General features: G+C 37.6%; 2 protein-coding genes across 9 annotated transcripts in view; both read left to right on the top strand.

Annotated features, from left to right (window-relative positions):
• Nucleotides 1-5177, top strand: part of hs6st3b (heparan sulfate 6-O-sulfotransferase 3b) — a 62365-nt gene extending 57188 nt beyond the window's left edge. The window contains exon 2 of the mRNA XM_058654416.1: nucleotides 907-5177. Within this exon, the coding sequence (XP_058510399.1) occupies nucleotides 907-1675 (769 nt within the window). The 3' untranslated portion in view covers nucleotides 1676-5177. The remainder of the gene's footprint in view (nucleotides 1-906) is intronic.
• Nucleotides 5178-7659: 2482 nt separating this feature from the next.
• Nucleotides 7660-24250, top strand: LOC131446963 (muscleblind-like protein 2a). Of its 8 annotated transcripts, none has more exons than XM_058618398.1 (10): nucleotides 7660-7728; nucleotides 8730-8807; nucleotides 12450-13098; nucleotides 15886-16050; nucleotides 16146-16343; nucleotides 16445-16693; nucleotides 18495-18548; nucleotides 18912-19068; nucleotides 19740-19775; nucleotides 21384-24250. In XM_058618398.1, exons 3-10 carry the CDS (start codon nucleotides 12925-12927, stop codon nucleotides 21497-21499), a joined length of 1149 nt encoding a protein of 382 aa, XP_058474381.1. In that variant the 5' UTR covers nucleotides 7660-7728; nucleotides 8730-8807; nucleotides 12450-12924; the 3' UTR covers nucleotides 21500-24250. The 8 variants fall into 8 exon arrangements, with proteins under 8 accessions (XP_058474381.1, XP_058474389.1, XP_058474406.1 ...); XM_058618406.1 differs by having other exon boundaries at nucleotides 7662-7728; nucleotides 8730-8803; XM_058618423.1 differs by lacking the exons at nucleotides 7660-7728; nucleotides 8730-8807 and adding exons at nucleotides 9293-9550; nucleotides 20470-20522.
• Nucleotides 24251-24899: the final 649 nt, after the last annotated feature.

Here is a 24899-nt window from a genome sequence, read left to right as displayed (position 1 = left end):
AGCAAGCAGAGGCACAGATGACTGTGTTATTTCCACCTCTGCGTGAGTCCGTGCGCATGTTTGTTGTGAGAAACCAACTGAAGACGCACTGAGAGCAGCCTTGGTCTCGGTGTGAAATCTCGGCACCACAGGTTGACTTTATTTGTCCAGACAGTTCTCGAGGCAGGGGTTTACATCATTAAATATTCACATGGCACTCTCGGGACTCTTCTCTTCTTCTGAGAGGTTTACCTGGCCAACACCTGTCCAGTCTTTGTTTTCCATCAGAATGTGCTTTGACATTCAGCAAAGACGATCTCCTACAAAGTTTTCAACCTTGGCATCAAGGGCAGACGTACAGCAGCTTTACTCTCAAGCCAAGTTGTTTCATTTTTCCCCAATGATATATTCACTCTGGCCAAAATGGTGCACGAATAAAAAAAAGAATAGTACTCATTTACCAGATTTTCACTACCAGAAAATGTGTTTTCACCTTTAAAATGCCCTGCTGCCATTTGGCCGAGTACCCAGTTAAATGTGCTGCAGACTTTAGGTACAAAAGAATGTCCCCATTATTATGTTTTGGAATTCAGTGTGACCATTTTCCCTCCCGTTCTAACCATGCGGTTATTACCATCATGGCTTAATTTCCGTTTACTCCCGACGATGGCAGGTGGAACATCTGTAGAATGGAAAGTCTTCTATCTCAGTTTAGTCAAAAGCATCGCTCTGCTGCGGTGGTTCAGTTTTCAAGGGCAACATGGGGAAACGCTAGGACAATCTCATTAATGAGACTTCCAGTTTCAGCCAATTAGCAGTTGACCTTGAAGTTTCATACACAGACAAAAGTCACCATCTGTCAGCAGGGCAGCCCTCTGTGATGATGACATGCTCACAGCTCTCTCACTGTGTTTGTTTTGGCTGCAGGAACTTCTACTACATCACCATGCTGCGCGACCCAGTCTCCCGCTACCTCAGCGAGTGGAAGCACGTTCAGCGCGGTGCCACATGGAAAACCGCCCTCCATATGTGTGACGGACGCTCGCCCACTCAGGACGAGCTGCCCACCTGCTACAGTGGGGATGATTGGTCTGGTGTCACCCTCACAGAGTTTATGAACTGCCCGTTCAACCTGGCCAATAACCGCCAGGTCCGCATGCTTGCCGACCTGAGCCTGGTGGGCTGTTACAACCTGTCCTCGATGAACGAGAGCCAGCGCAACCACATCCTTTTGAGCAGCGCCATGAGCAACTTGAAAAACATGGCTTTCTACGGCCTGACTGAGTTCCAACGCAAGACACAGTACATGTTCGAGCGGACGTTCAGCCTGCGCTTCATCTCGGCGTTCACGCAGATCAACAGCACGCGAGCGGCCAACGTGGACCTAAGCGACCCGGTGCGCAGACGCATTGAGGAGCTGAACTTCTTGGACGTGCAGTTGTACGAGTATGCGAAGGACTTGTTCCTCCAGCGTTTCCAGTTCACCCGCCAGAGGGAGCACCAGGAGGTGCGCTTGAAGAGGCGCGAGGAGCGGCGCTGGCTGAGGGAGCAAAGGGAGCAGGCCAGGCCGTGGCCACCCAAACACAGAGGAAGCGGAAACAGGGGAGGGAGAGGGGGAGGAAGTTTTGAGAAAGGGACTGATGGTGACTTTCCCACCACCACTGAGGACTACGCGAGCCAAGTAGCTCGCTGGTGAAGCTTCGGTCCCCGTAAAGAGATACGAGCAAAAGAGAGAGCACCTAGATTTGAAGAATTTTCTTTTGACGCTCTCGTAAACATCCCATGTCTCTCTCGTCATGTCTCACTCTCTTTGTCTCACCATTAATCCGTCTATCGGCATCTATCTGTTTCTCAGCTTCAGTGTGATCCAAGTGCTCTGCTGTTTCTTTCAGAAAACTGCCAAGTCTGTGAATCTCACAGCAGCTCTGCCTTGGACTGCCCTTTGGTGTCTTAAATCTTTAAATGCTTTTAATATATTTTTGTCATTAAACTTTGTTTTTTTTGCCTTAGTTGTTTACCATTTGTTTAAAAGGTAAACTGAGGTCAAAGGTAAAAAAAAAAGAGAGAAAAAAATCAAACGTAGCTGCCACAGACTGCTGTGTTTTTGATTTTGTCATTTTCTGCAAAAATAAAAGAATGTCTCTGAAGTCATTTATCTTTGTTTCAACGGGTGGAAAACATTTTCCCATTTGAAAGATGTAGTCTTAGATCTACTGATAGTTGCATGTCACACATCCACATAATACAATTGGGGATAATAATTTCCACCAGTTATACAGTACTGTAAACCAAAGTGAATTAAAAAAAAAAATAAAACACAATATGCAGTTGCTTTTAATTTAACGTCAGTGTTTTATGCATGCAGTACCCACTTTGAAACCAAATTTTAAAATACTGATGCTGATATTTTGGTTACAGTGCAATATACAGTATAAAGTAATATTTTCTAAGTGCAAAACTTTGCACATTGAAAACCTCTTTCAAAGACAAAGCTGGTCACGATGGGGGCGTCCTGCTGTTTTATATGCAGTATATAGATTATATACAAGTATCATTTTTAATCATAAAAAGTTGGTAAAGAGTGCAAGTGATGAAATGTGTCAGTGTGGCTGGTGCACGGCTCGACTGCAAATGAGAGGATCAGCATTCAGTTCTCATGCACCCCCTCCAACCCCCCCTCCCTGTCACACTGTCTGCTTTTACATGTTTGTAGAGCTGACTTCACCGTGGGCAGTGAGAGCACTCTAATGCCAGCAGCGTGCCAGCCTCAAAGACCAGCAGATAGCTGAGAAATAAAATTAAAAAACACGACTGTCATTTCTTCTGCCCGATAGTTTCCAGTCCCTCAAATCCAATCAGGAGAGCAACAGAGAGGGCTTGCTTTTATCTTGTTAAATGGGCTTCAGTGATGCGTTTTATGCCTCTTATCTCATATTCACTCCTATTGCTTATCAAATTAAATGTTCACACGAAAATGTCAACACTGAAGTCATATAGCCGCTGCTGTTCTCACAGTAGTTTATCTCGTGTCCTCTCAGATTGTGGTTGTTTATGAAAAATAAAATGAAAAATACCTCACGTTGCACAGTTTTGCTTCGATTTTCAAGGATCACCCATGTTTTGCTTTGACTTGAATGAATACAGGTTTGATTGTATGAATGGCATCGGTGCACTTTTATGTCTCTCTGTGTTCAGTGAGGGTGTGGATGTGATGCGAGACAAAGGTGAGGTGCGGGTCGCATTGATAGCACTCGATCAAGTGTTTCAAGTGAAGCTGTGGCTCCAGCTCTCGATATTGAACTGTGTATAATTAGAAAACCAAATCCATAGCAGTGAAACGGCATGTTTACAAATCATGATCTGATCTGACGTGGCTAAACTAGGATACACTTTGCCATTTACACCAGAAAAGCATTATGAGCACATCTTGTGTTATTTATATTGTTGTTGTTTTTTATTTTCCCATTATATGTGTGATATTATTATTTTTTTTTTGTGAAGCACTTTGATCATCTTGCAGGTATTGTAAAGTGCTATATGAATAAACACTGATTGATTGATTGTACTTAAATTGGAGGAAATATACAAAGCCTTTTTGACAGTAGCTGTTGAAAGTCTTTATGACTAGGGAGAAAAACTGTTATATTTTTTGTTCCCCAAATGATATATTGAATATTTCTGACGAAACAGCAGTCTCTTTTAAAGTCCATTATAAACATTCATGAATATTTTATACTTAAGATTTGAACCCTAAAAAGCACATCATCGAAAACTGTGTGGATTTGATTCATTCACCTTTGATCAGTGGTAAGAGAAGTGCTCACATCCTTTAACTCACACAGAAGAACCAGTAAGAAAGCATCTAAATATTGATTTAATTAACATTATTCGTTTATACGACTAACTGTCTCTGTAGCATCTGCTTCATAGAGCTGATTTTCTCTCGATAGAAAGCAAAAATAAAAACCAACAATAAGTTAAGTACAATGAACACAGCGAGTTGAGTGAGTAAACATATTTTAAATCACTTAATTTGACGTGCAGTAGCTTGGCATGAACAGAACAGAACCCTCAATCATGTTATTAGCAATATTTGTACTTTTCCTACCACTTCAAATGTTTGTGATTTCATTGCTCCTGCATCACAGATTTCTTTTTTAAAATGGAAAATGCCTGAAGGCCATTTTATTTTTGGAAATGTCTTATAATAATCGTCACATATACTTCACATGGAAGGAATTACGACGCTCCTCTGTGACAGATGGCAGGAGCAGAGCAAGTGCGGTTTAGCTGTCAATGAACACTATCAGGAAACACTTTGTCTAGTGTTGGATGTGTGCAATGAACCTGTGTGTGCGTGTGTGTGCGTGCGCATGTGTGTGAAATGATTTCATGTAACATCTTACATGTTTTCTCACTGCAGTATTATTGTAAACCAAATTGATTGTGCTTAAAATTATTAACTTTATCAACAATGTGCAGAGCGAGATCATAAATCAATCTTTGGCAGAGGTCAGGCTCTGTTTCCTATAGTCACAGCTGCCACGTTCTGCACTACTTTATTTATGTGTGTCAGCTCTAAAGTCGAAACACTCAAAATAAAGTTTATCCTCTCAAAAATGATAAAAACTAAATAGAAATGACCGTAAGATAGGAATATTAAAGCTTTTTATTTCTGTGATTGAAAACGTTTGCTTCATCAAAGCCGCTTACTGAAAGACTTTCCAACAGTTTCAAAGTGAAACTCAGACTTTTCTTTTTGTAAGTAATGTGATGAATAAAAGGCGACATGGATTTTCACTTGCACTGCCGTTCCCTGAAAAGTGAGGCATGCCACTTTGTAAAAGGAGCTTTTTAATAAACTTGAACTGCCACTCCATCAAGGCACATTTCTCTGTGAAGCTGACTTATCTGTATTATGTTGTTTTTTTGTTTGTTTATTGATATGATTTGAACTGTTGCTCAAGAATGGCTTTGCTGATGGCCAATAGCAGTATTACCAACACCTCAGTGAAAAGTGAAAGAGCTTTCTTGGGTTCCTTTGTACATGTTAAAAGTCTTGTGATGAAATGAACTGTCGAAAAAGCCTTTTGGCCTGTAATATTTAATCTGCAATTTTTCTTGTTTGACCAAAAAAAAAAAGAAGAGTGGATTCTGCTTCAGATATCATCAGACATTAAAGCATTGAATGGTCATGACTTTTTGATGTGTATTGCTTTATTTGTTTTTATTTATTTGTCAAGTTGACAGACAGTTGATGGTTATAGACATGCTGTCGAGTGCAGTAGGCTGTTATATTTCCCAGCGTACACTGGGAACGGTTCATCAGTCCATCACGGAAGCTAGAGTACACTAAGGTTATAGAAAGAAAACAGTATTTTATCTGAACGATCTGGTGCCATGTAAAGTTTGAAGTGTTTATTAGTGTGATTTAAATGTACTTTTTCAAGCTGACACAAAAGCACTTATTTCTATTCAGAATCATTTTTTTAAAAAAGCTTGTTTGAATTAGGTCCAAGGTTTTCTAAGGCAACTAAAAATTACTTCCAAAATACAAAAATACATTTGATAAACTTACTGTAGCATCTAAAACCAATTGAAGAAATAATGTTTCAAACTTTTTCATTGTAAAAGACTGAAAACAACATTCTGTGTGTTTAGTATTAGAAATAGTCACCTGTAGTGTATATGTATCCATTTTTTTCCCTTGTTTTATGCAATCCATATAGATCTAACAGAAGTAAGTACAAAATACAAGTATATACAAAGTACCAGAAAGTACTTCACATAAAAACACCCCCACCCACAGTACATACAACTAAAACATGAAGGCCAGAATGGATTGTCACCACTCTGAAAACCAGAGAAATGTAAAAATAATTAATAAATAAATGAATTGTTAAAAAAACACACGATCCAAAAACACAAAAGTATGATCCTCGAAGGTAGCGAAACTGAACAAACTGATCGCTGTTTAATGCCGAAAATAAACTGTTGCATCACTGATGAGTGACACATTATGACGAGGAAAATTACATTTACATCCCACTCCCATTAAGCTTAAGTACCCCAGTGTTTACATTAGCCAAACTTAGATTTTATTAGTCCCACTCAACATTTTAGCTCAGTATCTACTGACGTGCAGAACCTTCTGTTCCCCTCAGGTTGTACTGTATGGATGGTTAGCTCAGCATTTCAGCAGCGACTGCAGAAAAATCATTACCACCCAGATGGTACTGTATGACCGTTTCCTTCAATGGTGAACCATAAACCATTTCTAAGCTTTTATTGTCAGCACACGATCTGGTGCTCCAAGAAAAAAACTGAAGGAAGATATCTTTAAAACACAGATGTTATTATCAACTGTGTTCACATACTGCATTTCATTCAAATTGGACTTTTGATCTATTTTAATCAATAAAATATCAAAAGAAAAAAAAAATCACCATCAGTCAGATCTATATTACCTGGTTCTGCCCTGCAAAATAGGTTACTTTAATTTATTATTAGTATTTGGTTTGATTTAAATTCCATAAGAGAGTCACTGAAGCGGGCCAGGCTGGATTAAAGGAAGTGGCCCTTTGCTAAGATAAGAGGTGGTCAGGTAAGAGAACAGTGAAGCAGAGCTCCAGAGATGAAGTGTATTGATTGTCATGCAGGTCGCTTATGTGTCGGCACTGCACACCTCGAGTGCAGGGTGTAATGCGGCTTCATTTACAAATGTAACACCCCACTTTGGTATCTCTGAGCCTGTCATCTCCCTCGTGTTCAAGTCTGTATGGGTTTGTGAAAAAAGATATAGTTTAGAGAAGACTGACATCTACTGGATATCAGACAGAATTGCAACTTGTTTGACTTGGCTGTTCAACTGCCTGTCACTTCCTGTAAAATAAATGTCTCAAAGACATTGAAACCACAAGATGACAGATGGTGTGCTTATTGTGTGTAAGTATAAGCTGTTTTATAAATCAAACCATTTTCAGACCTACATTTTTATCTCTTTATTTCAACTAGAAGCAGCAGAAATTGTATTATTTGGGACACACTTGAGCTTTAACCAAAAAATTGTTTTAAAAAATGACCCCAGCAGTTGAATGTTGAAACTTCATCCATCCCTTTTCTACCGTTTTATCCTCCACAGGAGGGTCGTGGGGGGTGCTGTGCCAATCTCACCTGGCATAGAGCAATAGGCGGGGTGCACCCTGGACATATCGGCAGTCCATCCATCACAGGGCCACATAGAGAAACAAGCAACTATTCACTCTCACATTCACACCTACGGTCAATTTAGAGTGACCAATTTACCTCATCCCCATATTGCATGGACACAGAAATGCACAGGACTGTGGGAGGAAGCTGGTGAACCCTTGTTCCAACCAGGGCTTGAACCAGCGTCTTCTTGCTCTTGCTGCAAAGGCAAGAGTAACCACTACACCAACCCTGTGGCCCTTATATTGAAACTTATACTTTGTAAATTATGATTCACATTTGGCATCTAAAATGAAAAGCACACACGCCTTGACATGAGCCAAAGCTTCACAGTCAGGGAGTGACGTCCCATAATACCCAAAGGGCTGTAAATAACAGAATATGGGGACAACAAAGAGCATTAAGGTCAAAGGAATCAAAGAAGTCGCTGCCTTCTCTTTCTTCTTGACTCACTGTGACACTGACATTTCCCTCAAAGGGATTAAAATGGTGACCTTTCAGTGTGACACTTGATGCCACGTCTCCTGTTTTGTTGAAAAGGTAAGGTATTTCAGTGTGGCAGATCAGACAGACATTGTGTAAGAAATGTGAAAAAAGAAAAAAAAGGAAATCAATCATTTAGTCAAAACTGGTTTGGATCAAACGGAATGCTTGCTTCTGTTTAGTTAAAACAGCACCTGTGTCTGTTCCCATGCAAAGTCAGCGCTGCACACATTAAGTCACCTGCCAAGTTTGAAGCCTGTCAAGCAAACACTTTTGACAGATTATGCGATTAACAGATAGAGATCTCATATGCATCCCATTACCCAAACAAAGTCAAAGTCGTCACTGGTGCATGTCTGTAATTTATTTCCATGGTTGCTGTGGTAACCTGCATGCAGATCAAAGGAAGCGAGGCCAGTGTCTGTCTCCATGTGAGTCAGGGCTCGTTTAGCGATATATCTGTCATATATTCTGCCAAAAACTGCACTGCACGCACTGCCCTAAGTAAGTTACCTGCCAAGTTTGAAACCTGTCAAGCCAACCGTTGTTGTTATGCATGAATTAATTGAGAAATATGCATGTACTGCATATGCATATTTTCCTTATGCTGAAGCGAAAGATCACACTATTTGATAATTACTAAAGTGATTTGTTAACTTATTAACTTACTGTATATTTAAGCAAAGTATTCACATCTTTATGCAAAGGTTTCACATTTCACTGGTGAACAGTGAGATAGAGGTGCAGCTTACACCACCCTCTGCATACAGAAATAACTGCGGTATGTTTGCATTGAAGTGCCACAGTATGAAATAATAATCTGCTTATCTTTTTTCTGCTCTGATATGCTGTCTATTCATGCTCTCCTTATGTTTGACTAATGAGACATGCCTACTGTACAACAGAGGCCACCTTATAGAAATACAATATTTTAATGTCTAACACAAAGCTATTGCTGAGGTGCTGTATGTTATTTTCTTATTATTTAGTTGACATCATAGCTAAATCTCATCGCCCTTTCTTCCCCTATCCCTCTCCTCCCACTCTCTGATCTTTAGCATCATCTTGTTTGACCTTGAGCAGCCAGGAGACTATAGGCCACTGTTCTATCAGCCACCATTATATAAATTATGTAAGTAAGTATCACTCTTCCATTGTCATCATTTATTACATATTATATGAAATTATTTGGGCCACCATGGCTTTTCATTATCAATAATGTAAACAACTGATCAGAATTTTAACCTCACACATCTGTTATTTATTTATTTTATTTTTTTTTTTTTAATCTGATGTTCGGATTTGTGCTAGATAGCGTGTTGTCACTAAGGTAATGCCAAAATAATATCACTTGTACTGGTTTTATTGCAGTTCCCTTGGTAACAAGCAAACCCTTGCCCTTTTAGCCTACTGGCATTCGTGTGGATCGTACCACTTTGTGGCTGTACGGTAGGGGTGTTCAAGAATTAAATGGTATACATTTGATTTACCACCAACTTCAATGTTCGAATCAATCAATTGCATCGAATAACATAAACAATTTCTCATGAATGCAAATCACCATTATCGTAAGTCAAATAGCTGACATTTTAAAAAGACACAGCGCAAACAAGGAAACACCCCTCATTGCATTATATTGACGCTCGTACAGTAAGCTGTCAGAAGCTTGTTGCTTAAATCTGTGCAGTGCTGTAAACTAGCGAAAAAACGACGTCGACCACGTTGACGGTACACACAAGCTTCAATTCTGAGAACAGATACGAATATGTTTGCTGGATAGACCTTCCGGAAGCCAAGCCGTGTTTTCGTTAGTTCGGTGGTGCTGCCGTGTCGTCTGCCCTGGCTGGTGCGTGATAGCCCTATCCTCTGGGATGATGAGGTAAGCAGGTGCACACTCACCGGCTAACAGTGAGCTAACATAAGCTAATAAATGTTGAAGCTAATGTAGTGTGTCGTGTTAGCTCATGACAGCCTCGCGTGACAGCTAGCTGAAGTAGCCAGTGAGGAGAAAACAGAAAGCGGCCCTTCTAAGTAACCAACTATAGAGATAAAATGATGCTATATATGCTATCAGTTAATGAGCAGTGGTGCAGGAACTGTAGTCGCATCTTTACCCAAGTCGAGGAACCAATACCATGCTGTGAAAATAGTCAAGGACCCATATCTAAAGTCAAAGTAGTCAGAACATATTTTTCTCAGTATTGTGTATTTCATTTTGTATTTGCAGCCAGAGGTTTGTCAGAGGACAATTATAAATGGTTTATATCATGCCCTTTATAACAATTAGTACTACAGTACAGTACATCATAACAAAAAACAAATAGAGGTAGACTGATTAATCGTTTAGAATCGATTTTGCATTAAAGCATTAGTATTTCATTAAGAAGTTGACTTGACAAATCTTTTTTGATTTGTTTAGTTTATACATTATATTTATAAGTATATATCTGCATTGCAGTGCAGACACAAAATGCAGATGGGAGAGAGATGGACCATAAGTCTGGCCAAATAAAGATGGCCAAATATATCGTCATCAGCTCCCCCGATTTCTAAAGAGCCGGAACAACCAGTGAAAAACCCACATCAGTTGACCTCCAGCATAATCTATTTTATGTTTAATCTCGTCCTAGGAGCTGTACCAACACAGTCCACCTCAGCCATACACTGTCAAATTTATCTTGGTGAAAGCTGAGTCAATCTGTCAACTTCATTTGCAAAATTTGAAGAGCAATATTTGCCTAGTCCTCAAATGAGGGGAGTCTGAGACCATAGCCACACTTGCTTCATTTTTGTATGCAGCCAGCGGGATTGTAATTAGAATGTTGTCGTCGGGGGGTGACTTTTTGTGGGGATGTAAAGACGTCGAATATAAAGGAGATAGTAGTTCCTAATACCTCTTCTAAGCTTACTGGATGTTCTTCCACTAGGTGGTTTTAACTGGGCAGGATGGTAATATAAGAAATCTGTCAGCATTGTTGACTTGACTTAGCTACTAAGTACTTAAAATGTTTCTAATAATTGAATGAATGAAAATAAGCAAACCCTCATATTTGAGAATAGGGTGCCATGTCATGACTAAATGAAGGGATTTGCTGTTTAATCTTCTGCCATTTGCTTACAGCTGCACTTGTGTTTACTGATGGATAAAATAAGTTTTGAAAAATGTTATTGTCAGTAGTTATTGCAGCTGTGTATGAACTGTAGTGAAGGAAGGAACAGCAATACAAAATGGCTTGGAGAAAAAAACCCACTAAAAGTGACAACCCCAAGTAACACATTTTTTAGAAAATTTAGTTGAGAAACATAATCCCCTTCTGTCATGTAGACGCTAGGAAATGTTTTTCACCTGTATTCACCTATAGTACCTATATTATATATGTGATTAATAACTACTTAGCAACATCAATAAAACTTTGTAATCATTGATGAAATGTCAACTGCAAGCAGTGTATTTCTCCAAGCAGTGCAGCCATCTTTCACATCATCAGCTTCTGTTTTTCTATTGGCCAATTTCTGACTGGGCGGGTCTTCCAGGAGGCCGGCACTCAGGCAGGAAGGGGGTGGCTGGAAATGTTTCAGCCACAGTTGGATCTATCTGTTTTCACTGTTCTGAAAAGAAAATCTTTAGTTACTGCGTCTTCTGGTCAATAAGGGGGTAAAAGGCGTTCCACATATTAGCCTCTAACATGTTGTAGGCTTATTATAGTTTCCTGGTTTGGGACAGATGTTCTTTGTGTGGAAGGTAGGTTTTCTTGCTCTCTTTCCTTGTGCCTAAAGGAATTTGCTGCAGTATGCTGTGGGATAGCACGCAGTACTCTGTTAGAGTGGAAGATCCGGGTTAACAAAAGCAGAGGTTATTCTAACTCTGTGCCTTTCACATTTGTGTACATTTGTAGGCCTTGTTAAATGCTCTCATTGAAGACACTTTTCCACCTCACATAGGTTTATTCTGCTCATGGCTTAACTATATTTTCTGCCTGCTCAGCAACTTCCTGTTTGTTTTACCGCTCAGGACAGTGTCTGTCCTGTCATGTGTTTAACTCCTTGCTCTGTGTGTGTTTATCTAAGCTTTGTTAAGCTTTAAATTTCTTCTGAACTGGTCTGTAGCTGACTACAGCTATTTAGCAGAGTGTTCATATCATCCTGTTTATCAAATGGAAAGTTGAAGTGTATCTGAAAATAGATTGTGGTTGATAAAAGGAATGCACATATTTATACAGTGAAGGGTCTTATAATGAATTATGTTATGACTTAGTAAATACTTATCTACACTTTAAAAAGTAGCATAGCCCAAATCTTATAAAGCAATGGATTTGAGCTGTGGGAAAGTGAATTTTGTCTTAAAGATTTATTTATGTGTTTGACTTGAAGAGAGAAATGTACAGACCTACCGTAGTCTTAAATGTGTTGTCAGTAAAAACAATGTCAAATAATGTTTAGCATTTGTGGTTTAAATCACAGAGAGGCAGATTGTTGGCTTTGGAAGTTTTGCCTCGTCGATTTAGTAAAGAAAAAAAGAAATATCTAATGTAGGGTCATCTCTGTAAATGTTTCCTTGTCTCTTGAGAGTCTGACATTATAGCATGCAATGGAACTATTTCCTTCCTGTCATTAAATATAAAAGGACTGATGGCTGTAGAGAATGATTAAAAAAAATGTATATTACATGATATGCTATGTGTTCAAAAATGGACATATGTCAAATGCATACTTATGTTTCCCAATTGTATAGTGTTTTTGAATACAATGTTTTTAATACACATGTCTTTTTCTTTCAGATCACCAATTGAATTGAATATCTTTGAGAAGATGTCACCGAGCTGAAGTTGTACATTGGTCTGCGTCTGTCTTGTCTTAAAGGCCAGACTCGAGCACCAGCATAGGATACCTCAGCTGCAAGCACTTCAACACGTCTTTGCACTATTTTAGCACCGAAAAGAATGTTAAAATAGTGCTATATTATAAAAAGGACTTAGGATGAAGAATAATGACTGGAAATCACTAAAGGGAGAAGCCTGCATTAAATTTCCATCACTGGACTGATATATATAGGCGGTCTTTTACTGACTTGAACATATAGTTCATTGATGGGTGATTTTTAAGCCATTAGATCATTCTGCTCCTGCTGATGGAGGACTCACCAGGTTGTCTTAGTTGAGGACTACAGTCAGCCTAAACTGAACTTTGAGTGCATGAAGCACATGACAATAAGACTGCCTCTAAATTTTTAATATACTACTAAAACTATTGGATATGGCGTTGAACCTTTCTTCGGTGAGAGACACTAAATGGCTAACTCTGGAGGTCTGTCGACAGTTTCAGCGGGGAAACTGTTCACGGAGGGATGAGGAATGTAAATTTGCTCATCCACCAAAGAGCTGCCAAGTTGAAAATGGTAGAGTTATTGCCTGCTTTGACTCACTGAAGGTAAGAAAAATTGCTCACACTATTATGTTTGACAGCTTAATGATCCTTTACTGAATTTAAGAAAATGTTGCCCATGTATTAACGGATAGGAAAACGAAAAGCGCAATTTTCCATGTTGGGCAGTATACTGAACCTCAAATTGCTCCTAATGGCTTTGCCACTGATATGTGAGTTTGTGTGTGCATGGGATGTACATTTGTGTGAATGAATGGGTAAATGTGTCATATATGTAACATGTAGTGAATGGTTTTAGAATATTACAAAAGTCAATTAATGCCTGATGTTGATGTTTTTTTTATCTTTCTTGAAAAGTCATTGAAATTGCAACTGCTCTAATTGCTCTTGGGAAACTTGGTTATATTTGGATCTGATTGCCTGTTGTATGGACTATGGTATGGAAGAGCAACTCTGTTAGGTGAAATGTTACTTCCAGGGGATGCTATGTCATAGTAGATGTTTTGCTCTGAAAGTGCAGTGTCAAGTGTAAAATGCTTGGATGATGCTTTTAAGAAAATTGTTAGATTATCTTAGCCCAAATCATCTGCCCCATAATGACAGTAGCCAGACTGTAGCCAATTTGCTCAGTTATAGCTTTGTTGCCATGAGTCATTGTCTTATTTCCTCACTGTAGGCAATTAAAACTCAAACCTGTCTGTGCTCTGGTGTTCAAGGGCCTAAAAGTATTAACACAAAGTAGTGGACTTATTCCTTTACTTGAACACAATATTATTTTTTCATCTTGAGCATTGTTAAATGGATCATCAAAAACAAGTAATGAGTTTTTACATCACATTAATACTATTTTTTTTTTTTTTAATCAGATGTTAGACTAGCTGATTCTCTTTGAATAAATCTGACCAATATATATAGATATATAAAAAATACTTCTAACGAAGGAAAGCAGCTAATTCTCAAAATGACTAGAACTGTGAAATTTTGACGATTTAACCCAAAGTAATCACAATAAATACGTTATAGGGCTACCTTAATATTGGTGCATATTACATTGTTTATTTATTGTTTTCCATTGGAACCAAGTGAATGAATATTTTACTTTTGTTTTAAATTATTGTGAGAACACACTATTTAAATTAGAATTTGGTTTGAAACTAGTCTAAATTTTCACACTAGTGGTGGAAAGAGGAGCTCAGCAAGAAGATTTATCACAGTAATGCTCTTCTTTTTGAATAGGCTTTTGTCCAAGGAGTTATTGAATATCCTGACTGCATGTACTAAGTCATCCCACACCCTTGTTTATGAAAAGACAAATTGGTCTTGCAAGCCAAAATATGCATCTTAAACATCAACATGGTATTTTCCTTTTACTTGGCTGTTCTAGTCCCTCCATTTATTTGCTCCCGATTTTACTGTTAACTCTATTATTCAAAAGAATGTGCACATGCTTTGGTTTGGTAACTAGTATCTCATGACTTCTCACAAAAAGTGGAGGTCAGGAAATGATGGATGCTGACCCTTAACATCAGCTCCACCCTTGAGTGGTCATCCTTTTGTTCCATTTTCTCTTACAAGTGTTTTATGGTAGAAGATTCCTTTCAGATTGTGAGTAAATAAACCTGCACACCACTTCATCAAACCGTTTTCTTCAAAACAGCAGAAGACGTAAGCAGTATCAGGCACTGACATTTGTTTAAATGAGATACATCATCTCCCATTCAACTAGTGCTAAACCAGGGATAAGTTAAATACTGCCACAGTGTTCAGTAGGCAACAGCTCCCAATGTTTTAGATTATCTCTGGAGTCATACTTGTGGTCCACAATGCCTTTGTCAGTGTATATACACCCGAAAATGTTTTTACAAACCTACATTCATTTTCATTAAAAAATAATGAATACACTCTCAGAAAGAAATGAGATTTAATTAGATTCTTGATTTGAATATGTAGGATGGCAGGAGCTCATTAGGCCCATACATATCCTGGAGTGGCAAAGTTGATATTTGTAGGCAAAGGGAGAAAGTACAGTGCAAACTTATTAATCGCTTTGGAATATGAAGCTATCCAACACAGAAGTCCCACAGCTGGTGAGCTCAGGGATGGATTAAGAAACCAGTCATTAACCTCTCTCATAATATCTAAAGAGAGCACTGTGAATCAATAACTGATCCTCATCTCAATCATCACCGTCTTCACAGCTCAGTGTACTGCATTTGTAAAAGATGATTCTGCGGCACCCTGTTTTTATATAACCCTGTAGAAGATAGATATAGGAGAGACCTGGTTATGGCAACTCACATATGCTTTCCATCCAATTGCACAGAGCTTGGGGTAGAACTTACATAAACAACATTTTGTGCTTGTTTCAAGGAGATTTTCTACTAGCAGCAGTCAGTCAGTGCTGTGCAGAACGGTTGGATGGTAGCCATTACTAGCTATCAAATCATGCAGTTCAGCTCGCTGATGACTCCACTGACACTGTAGATGGGTGTGAGAAGTGTGAGTGGGAGTGGAGAGCAGAAAAAAAAGACCATGATGAATAATACTGCAGGATAAAATGTGCCTCGAAGCTCTTTGTGGTGATCATGGTGCTGGAACAGCCTTTCACTAATATAAATTCTACTCTCATCCTGAAACATTTGAACAATATAAAATAAGACTTTGATAAAGACAAACTAATAGACTTAAAATCTGATGAATGTGTGACATTTCTATTGCCTTTTGTTTGTGTGAATAACCACTGTCTAACAGATATCCTTCATTTCACAACAAGGATTAAAAGCATTCGATCCTGTGTCTTCTTAATGTATTTGTTTTTCCCTCTATGTCCAGGGTCGGTGCTCAAGAGAAAACTGCAAGTATCTTCACCCACCTTCGCATTTAAAAACCCAGCTGGAGATAAATGGACGCAACAATCTAATCCAGCAGAAGACTGCAGCCGCTGTGCTCGCCCAACAGATGCAGCTTGTAATCCCTGGACCCAGTCTGCAGCCTATGGTGAGGTTCTCATAATGAGTCTACCCTTTAGTTCCTTGTTGTATGTGATGTTGCTTGTCTATCTTATAATACACAACACTTTTTTTGTACTGCAGGGCCTTGGCACAAATACCGGTCTTGGTTATGGTTCATACATGACACCACTGAGCCACGGGATGAGTCTTGTTCCCTCAGAAATCCTCCCCAACACCTCAGTTCTTGTTCCTGGGAGTTCTCCTGTCACAATCCACAATTCCTCCTCTTCCTCGGCTTCTTCTCCTTCACAGAAGATGCAGCGCACAGACAAACTCGAGGTAGTCAAGCACCACAAAGAGTGATTTAACAAAGTTATCAATATTACCAGCTTGGCATTGACTTCCTCTATCTCTTTCGTATTTATAATTGCTTCTCCAAGGTTTGTCGTGAGTTTCAGCGTGGGAACTGTGCAAGAGGGGAGACAGATTGCCGCTTCGCTCACCCCAGTGACAGTCCAATGATTGACACCACTGATAACACTGTCACTGTTTGTATGGACTATATCAAGAGCCGCTGCTCCAGGGAGAAGTGCAAGTATTTTCACCCACCTGCACACTTACAGGCCAAAATCAAGTCCGGCCAACAGCAAGCCAGTCAGACAGCTGTCGCTGCCCAGGCCTCAGCCATGGTAAGATACAATCTTATCCCTCTGTCTCCTTAAAAGTGCTCTTAATTTCCAAGAAATACATTGATCTTTTTTTCTTAGCAGACATTTCATACCACTAATATACCACAAAACACACTTAAAATGAAGTGTAGGTGTTTGGTGTCATTCTGCCTATCACAACATGTATAATTGCGCTTTGAATGTTGTAGTATATTGTACTTCAAATATCTTAATAGTCATATACTACTATTATATGTAGTGCACAACATTTATTAGACCACCACCCAAAGCCACAGCTGCCCTAAATTATCATTATTGGTAATTATCAAAATGATTTTTTTTAGGTTTTTGTAATGGTTAATACACCAGTATGTAGAAGCTCTTTACTTTAAATATTTTTAATGCTAAATTATTATTATTATTATTAATGTAATCCATGTATTTTCAAATGTACTGTTTTACTAAGAAACAGAAAAATAGTAATGCACATTATTATATCTCGAGTCAAATTATAGTTATGTACTTGCATACTCCTGAACAATTAGTCACATATGTTGAGGATTAAGTGGTAGAAGATGGATGGATGAATTATTATTATATCATACGATTTCACTTAATTATATGCAAAGTAATGATTTCTTGCGGCAAATCATTTTTAATTATCTTCCATGAGCAGCTGCTGTTTGCAATGTAAAGTACTTTACTGAATTACTTTAATACTGAAGACACGTACAGTCTAAATTCCAATAGATTTCAGTGTATAATTCACCAAAGTTTTAGTCCTATAAACCTGGACACTTTACTAATACTTGAAATTTACATTTCAAGGGTTTCCAGTGGGACTTTAAACGGGCCAACTGGAAAATGGTCAAACTAAACAAACTATACAACATGACTATGCCCATACAGCAGTTAAGGGAGTGTTGTTCAACTTTTTGTCACATTTTCCACTTATAATAAAAATAATAATGGCTTATTACTTTAAACCTGAAATATCTGTGTTCAGTGTCAGTTGCAGCACTAACTTACAGTACTTTCCTTATATGCATAGTATTTTAGGGATCTCTCTCTTGACACAAATTATAAATGTACAGTGTGTACTGTTTTAAGAAAAACTATTATTCTGAATCCATGTAGCTCTTTTTTGAAGCTTCTTTGCCTTCCATAGCTCAGCTGCATTATGTATTCTCTTGTGCTTACTTAGGTTACGTTTGGGTTGCATGTGTTAAACATGTAACTCTAATATGAACCATAAAACATAACAGAAACCTTTTTTATTTATGTGTAGTACATAGAATAGACATCATTCATTCCACTTAGTCGTTTTGTATGGATGATGTAAATGGAGCTTTTACATTTTGGTTTTATAACAATTTATAACAGTTGATACAATAATGCTTTTTTGGCTTACTCTCATGAAACTAAAAAATGTTGTAAAATCAAAATGTAAAAGTATTACAAACATATGGGTATGTAGGTGTACTCATTGTATCATTGTAACGGTAGACTATAAGGATAAAATTCTGATCAGGTAATAACATAATAATAAGTTGTACAAGTGTATACATGTATAGAATTGTACCATGTCATTGGTTCTGCCAAACTACTAATTCAGGAATCAATTGTTTTGTTTACTGTGCATGCATATTGTGTTTTATGTGGTTTACTACATTCAGATTCTTTTGTTTTGTTTTCCCCCCCTCTCACCTATCCACAATGCTGTTCCCCCATGATGCACCTCTGCTTGCTGTTACCTGTATGTTAATACGCTTGAATCCCATTGGCCCACTGCCATCATGTGCTCGCTGCCTGCTATTAAAAGACTCAGTCGACTGCCAAAGCAATGAAGCGACCCCTCGAGGCAACTGTAGACCTGGTATTTTCACCTTTTGCTTTGCATGTAGCTGTTAAATGTTCTGTAAAACTTTTAATTTTTGTCAATGTGGCCTCTTCAAGTCTCATCTAGTCTGTGTGTAGATAGTCAACATCAGTATTTTTAAGTGCTTAGGTTGACAGATATTTGTTAACTCTTGGAGAATACATTGTTCCATTCATATCTGTATAACTGTGCTTTATTGTTTTTCCATCATGTGATAACAGGCACCTTTATTGTGTAACCATGTAGTTGTGAATGCTTAATAATTAAGGGTGTTTAAACCATAGCTGAACAGAAAGGATTAAGAAAGAAACTAAATGTGGGAAGTTTCAGTGTTTTATGTCTCCTTTTGTCACGTTTCAGGCCTTTCCCCACAGCATCATGCAATCCCTACCAAAGAGACAAGCACTTGAGAAGAGCAGCTGGGCCAGCTCCCTCCTCAGTCCCAGCTTTTTGCACTACCAACAGGCTTTGGCTAATGCGCAGCAGCAGCATCTCACCACAGCATTTTATCCTACCGGTAATCTTTGTGCATGTGATGCATTCATAATTAAACAAGCACTTTTCAAAACACACTTATACCACTCGTCTTATCAACTTGTCCGTGCTGCGCTAATTCAAAAGTCTTAATAGATCAGAGCTTCACTAATGTTGTAGCTCGACTACGTCATTTAATTGGACTACTGTCATTTTCACTAGTGGGGAATCAGTTTATTGACTGGTGTATCTGCCTCCACTGCATTAGGCGACCCTGTCAGCTTGTTATAATAAGGCGTTTTCCATTATAACTTGCAGCTAGTTGTTGGCATATTAAGTGCCATTCCAAGTCCTCTACCATGAACTTAAAAATATTTAGTACTGTAAGCTCATAAAAAGTTCATAAAATCAGGCTCTTCCTCAGTCTAAAAACATACCGACCTGATTGTTGCTGTTTCCTTTTTTTTAATGCAGTTGGACTGGTTTTAAAATATTAGAGTGATCAGTCCTTATTGTGGAAGTTCACAAAACCAGGGCTAAATACAATTTTGTTATTTCAGTAACATTATAAGGATGCTAAGCTGATAGGTTAAGTGTTAAATGTAATTCACTAAAAATGATGTGTCAATGCAGGTTAACACAGCCTTTTTCATGCTGATGTGTTGATCACACTTAAATATGCCCTCTCTCTCTTTCTATTTAATATCCACACAGGGTCTGTCTTTTGCATGACTCCAGCCAACGGCGTTGGTAGGTGACCTTCCTTGTTTTATATACATATATATATGTGTACTTAACTCACAGTTAATGGGAACTCCAGTGAATCATAATTACTGTGTTTGTGTAAGATATGTTTGTTGTTACACTGAATCAGGATCCACAGTTCAGGAAAATATGGCTTTTTCTCTGTAATTATTTCATGTATTTCCTTTTAACGTCAGTACAAATTATTCTTAATAATGAAAGCTTGATATAGAAATTAAATGATTTTCCATGATCAAGGATTAGGAAATTTGATCAGCTTCCCTGAGATCCATTTAAATGCTTTTTTTTTTCTTTTTGCTTTTTTTTTTTAAGTATTAAATTCTTTCAAAGCTCCTTAAATATCCTGCAAAATCACTTTGATCGTCTTTGGTGGCATTGCTGTTGATGTTCTCCTTTGGGATGTGAAATTATGGACAGATTTCCTAATTTTATCTCTTATCAGCCCTCCTTTTGTGTTCTCCCCTGCTGTCTGGCTTTTTCTGTTTGATAGTTTGCCATCTGCTGGTCTAACCCAATGATGGCTCGCTGCTAATTTCATTTATATTTGCTTGGCAAGAGAGAGTGAAGAACATTGCTATGGTTACCATAATGCTCCACCTCCCTTTTCATTGCTTTCATGGTTCCCTTCCTGAAAAAGTCCCCATGATGTACAGTGCTACGCCTGCTACTGTCTCTGCAGCAACTACTCCCGCCACAAGTGTCCCCTACGCAGCAACAGCAACAGCCAATCAGGTTTGCTCCTTTTTAAAGCCTTCTGTCACAAGTCCTTGAGCTTTCAATAAGTGCTTCATCTTTAAATCAGGGGAGTTGCTTCATCACCATAGTGTTGCCCTGCTTGCATTGCCTCTCATAAAGCTTCATGTATCTGTAGACCTCCAGTAGAACTATGCATATCTTCTTTACTGCATGTTTTTTTTCCGCTTTGTTGGGTATCAGTGTCTCTTCCATTCCTCAATAGGCATTGTAGGTGAGGAGCAGATTCTTACAACACAATAGTCAAGAGTCTAGTCATCCTGGTTATGAAACTAAAACTGAGGATCAGAGTTTTGTTTATGGAATTCAAACTTCATAATAAGAAATGTTTCACATTTGTGACAAAGTGACTAAGAGTTTTGCTATTTGCATTATTTATATTTTATGTTTTGGTAGTCTCCCCTGCTCAGACTGAAGCATGTGATGGAGAAGTTTGTCGAGAAATGTGTCAAATTATTTATTTAATTTAATATAAAACTCTCTATCCTTAATTCAAATGTTTGTTCTGTATGTGTTTTGCAATAAGAACTTAAAAAAAAAATCTACCCAGTGATGGGTTACCAGTGAGCATTACAGCTACAGAAATACGTTTTAAAAAGAATAATGAAGTGGTGAATAGCACAGCCATGAAACAGTCTTGATTGAAATTTAAGTTGAATGTTAAGACCAATGTTACAAGTTAAAAGTGTTTTGATTTAATGTATTCATTTCATCTAATCATTTTTATATCCATTTTGACGGAAAGTATCGATGAAAACGTTGTAATTGTTGTCGCATATGACTCAGATATAGGTTTGTTGTCTGAAACTACTAAGTGACTCTCTTTTGCCTCTGAAACAGATCATCCTCAAGTAACCACCACAAACAGGAGTCAGTGCCATGTTGCTGCTGTTAAAGGTTCCAAACAGCCAACCTGTAAATACACCACACACCATATACAACAAGCTGCATGCTGATAATATCACTGATGGAAAAACCTGCACACATTACTTTTATCTACGGTAATAAATTACACAAGACGATTACTAGGATTATACTCTGTTAGCCAAATGTGTGGACATGCCCTTGCACCCGAATTAACATACATCCTGTGTAATTTGCAAAACATCCTGCTTTCTATTTCCCAAACCAGTTCTGACATGAGCAGAGGTGAATTCTCTGTGTTTAAAATTCTCTCATTGGAACCTCCATAATTAAAAAAAAAATCTACTTTTTCTGGACTAATATAAGCGGAAACCAGATGAGGAAAAAAAAAACAAAAGATCAACATTTATTTCACTGACATGTAAGTTACACCCGTAGTGGAAGAGATGCGTGTCACACATCGAATCTTAGATCACCCTTCAGTGTGTAGACACAACATGTTAATGTCAGGTGTAATGTGGTCCTATACTTATCATCGTATAATGATATTGAGCAACAAATAATTTCTTTCTTGAATGTCTCATTTAACCTACTTATTAACGTTAATGATTGTTTATGTAGTGCCAGATTTAATTCTTTTAAAGTTACTCATGGAAAAAGCACTTATTTTAACTTCAGACTTGTACAAATGTAATTTCACAGTAGGCTCATTGAAGTTCTGAGAAACGACTCTTGTTATTCACCCTGTTCTCCCCGGAAAACAGGACCAGTGCTCCACCCCCTGGTGTGCCTTTGCATTGCATATACTGTATGTCATTTTTGTTGTTATAGGCGCAACAAAAATGTAAGCAGTTCTTTTTGTTCTTTGTTAAAAAAATCAAAATATTTCACTTTTGGGGCAGGTTTCACAAAGACACTCATTGACTGTGGCTTCGCTCAAACTTAGAACTTAAATAATGTTCTTGTAGTCATCTATATCAGTATGTTGCACTTGTTAACTGTATGAGGTTGAGCCGAGATGACATGTTGTGGCCCCCTGTAATGTGGAAGGTCCTTAAATGACCTTCTCTGGTTTTCCTTCACATTTTTAGTTCATCTCTTTGGTTGTAGTGTAAATGAATAAGTCGATAGTCTGACAAAGATAGCCGGTGTCACTAATTGGTTTAAAGTTTCTGATCGCCTCTTTGTGAAACCGACCCCTGGTTAAGCTTGAAGATACAGCAAAGAGCCTCCACAGCCGATATAGTGAACCGTGAAGGTGAATGAAAGTACTAGTGCTCATATTCAAACTAAAGTTCTTATGAAGATATGAAGTTTAAGTTGAATGGTGTGTGAACTGTCAGTCTTAATTATTTGACATTTACAAGTGCCTCAAGAATTCTGCATGCAATGACATCTAAGAATATTAAAAATGTCTGAGAGAAGAAGAAAAAAAAACGTTAGCGAAATTAGCAATGCCATGTTGGTGCATTTTTGTGTATGCCTGTTAAGTTTTAGTCTCATTTTAATTCTCATGGAATTCACTCCGCTTTGAAGAATGAATATGACTATTCAGCTTAATTTTATTTAGTTTCACAGTTTAATGGTTAAGTACTTTTTTGATAGTGATTCCTAATTAGTTAAATTCACGTTAAAATACTTTATGTAGTTAAGTAAAAATCTGCGTGAGTTTGGTATAAAGTCTCGTTGTGTATGATTGATACCACAATATGCAATTACCCGTCTTTGTTTGACACTCAAATCATACAAAATGGGCATCTGTCGAAGTGAAAAAGAAAAGAAAAGAAAAGTTAAATATATTGTAGTTTTCACTCATATGTAATGTTCTCTCGAGCATCCTATACATACCTTTTTAGTTTCCTATTTTGCAATGTGTGGAAAATATAAACCTTTTTGTCTTTTCAAATTGTGTGATTGACTCTGACAATCCACCAAGAGTAATACAACAATGTCCTTTGTGTATTTACATTGTGAAAATGTATGCATTGTTGGATAAAAAAAAAAATATATGGAATGTACTTGCATATAGTATTTTACTAGTTTAAACCTAGCTAAGAAGACATTTAAAATGTATTCTCTTCTATTTTACGACGAATGTAATTTATTTACCTGACTCCTCAAAGGGCCTTGACCTGTTGTTTTAGCCTACGGAAAGCCGTAAGTGTCAAAGGAGCAAATGTTGGAACTAAGAGAAGCTTTGAAAGTTTCATCCTTGTCACATGTTTGTTACATGTTACGGCTAAAAGAAAAGCTTGTCGTCTACACTTCTGCATATGGAAGTTGTTGTGATCACCCTGTTTTAAAGAGAAAAAAAAAAAAAGGACAATAAGAATGTTTGGTGTGACTGATGGAAACATTTGTCTTAAGCACTTTCTCAACAGTCAGGCACCTGAGAAGACATGCTTTTTGAGAACCTTGCCTTATCTTATATCTGTTCATATAATTTTGCATTTGTTCATCGATTATAAATTCAGTATTCTCAAGTAATGAAAGCCATCTTTTGTCAAATTGTTGCCACATGAAATCTGGATTGAAGGCTAAAATGACAGTTTGTAAAACAAGCCCAAACACTACGCTGCAAAGACTGACATGCTATTAATGCTTATTTTCAAATTTGTTGTCTGATTATCTTCTGGCCTAAATACAGACTTCCCCCTCACTGTTTATTATCATTATTATTATTATTATTATTATTACTGTTGTTGTTATTATTATTATTATTGTTAAGAAAGTAATTTTATTTGTGCATAGTTAAGCATTTCATGTGGGTAGTTTTTGTTCCTGTAAATTCAAAATTGTGTAAAATCTAATATTGAAAATAAATAAATGTCAATTTCATTCTATACCCTGAGGAGTTTTCTTTATTTTACACTGTGTGCTGTCATTCTCAGACCCCAAATGTATAGGATTTGAAATTGTGTTGTGGTGTTTTGTGCCAAAAATCTTTATTTAAGCTGAGAAAATATTTTTTGTCTGCTGGATTTAATTTAAATAATTTCTTGTAGAATAAAACATCTGCACAAAAGGCAAAAAGATCATGTTTTTCTTATTAGAGTTCTTAGAATTAAGTGTATCATTAGAATTAGAATTAAGTATCATCAACAGGAAGTATCATCAATCAAATGTTATTGTTTTTTAAGCGCTAATACAATTCATTATCACACCATAATAGCACAATTAGCACTTAGCGATAACATACAGGCTCACATCATACTGAACACTCCACTCAACAATTCAATAATAACAGAAATAATGATGAGAATTGTAACAGTAAGAAAAATACGCCTTTTCAACTGACTTAATGCAAATATCTACTCAAACCGAGCACCTGAATGTGGAAGACATTTAAGTGACTATTCCATGGTTCTGAATATTTCACAAACTGCTGATCTACTGGAATTTCCACACACAACCATTTCTAGGGTTCACAGAAAGACGGTCTGAAAAGGGTGAAGAGAAAATGTCCAGTCAGCATCTGTTCTCTTGGAGGAA

Source organism: Solea solea, chromosome 2 (assembly GCF_958295425.1).
Source record: "Solea solea chromosome 2, fSolSol10.1, whole genome shotgun sequence".
Classification (NCBI taxonomy): domain Eukaryota; kingdom Metazoa; phylum Chordata; class Actinopteri; order Pleuronectiformes; family Soleidae; genus Solea; species Solea solea.
Note: the sequence above shows the minus strand (reverse complement) of the source record. Positions and strands in the feature narration are given on the sequence as shown.

Excerpts from the sequence above, each read along its gene's own strand:
- LOC131446963 (XM_058618398.1), top strand. The coding sequence starts at position 12,925 with ATGGCGTTGAACCTTTCTTCGGTGAGAGACACTAAATGGCTAACTCTG. Across the intron at positions 16,051-16,145 it reads GACCCAGTCTGCAGCCTATG|GGCCTTGGCACAAATACCGG; the intron begins GTGAGGTTCTCA and ends TTTGTACTGCAG. Across the intron at positions 16,694-18,494 it reads CTGCCCAGGCCTCAGCCATG|ACTCAGTCGACTGCCAAAGC; the intron begins GTAAGATACAAT and ends TGCTATTAAAAG.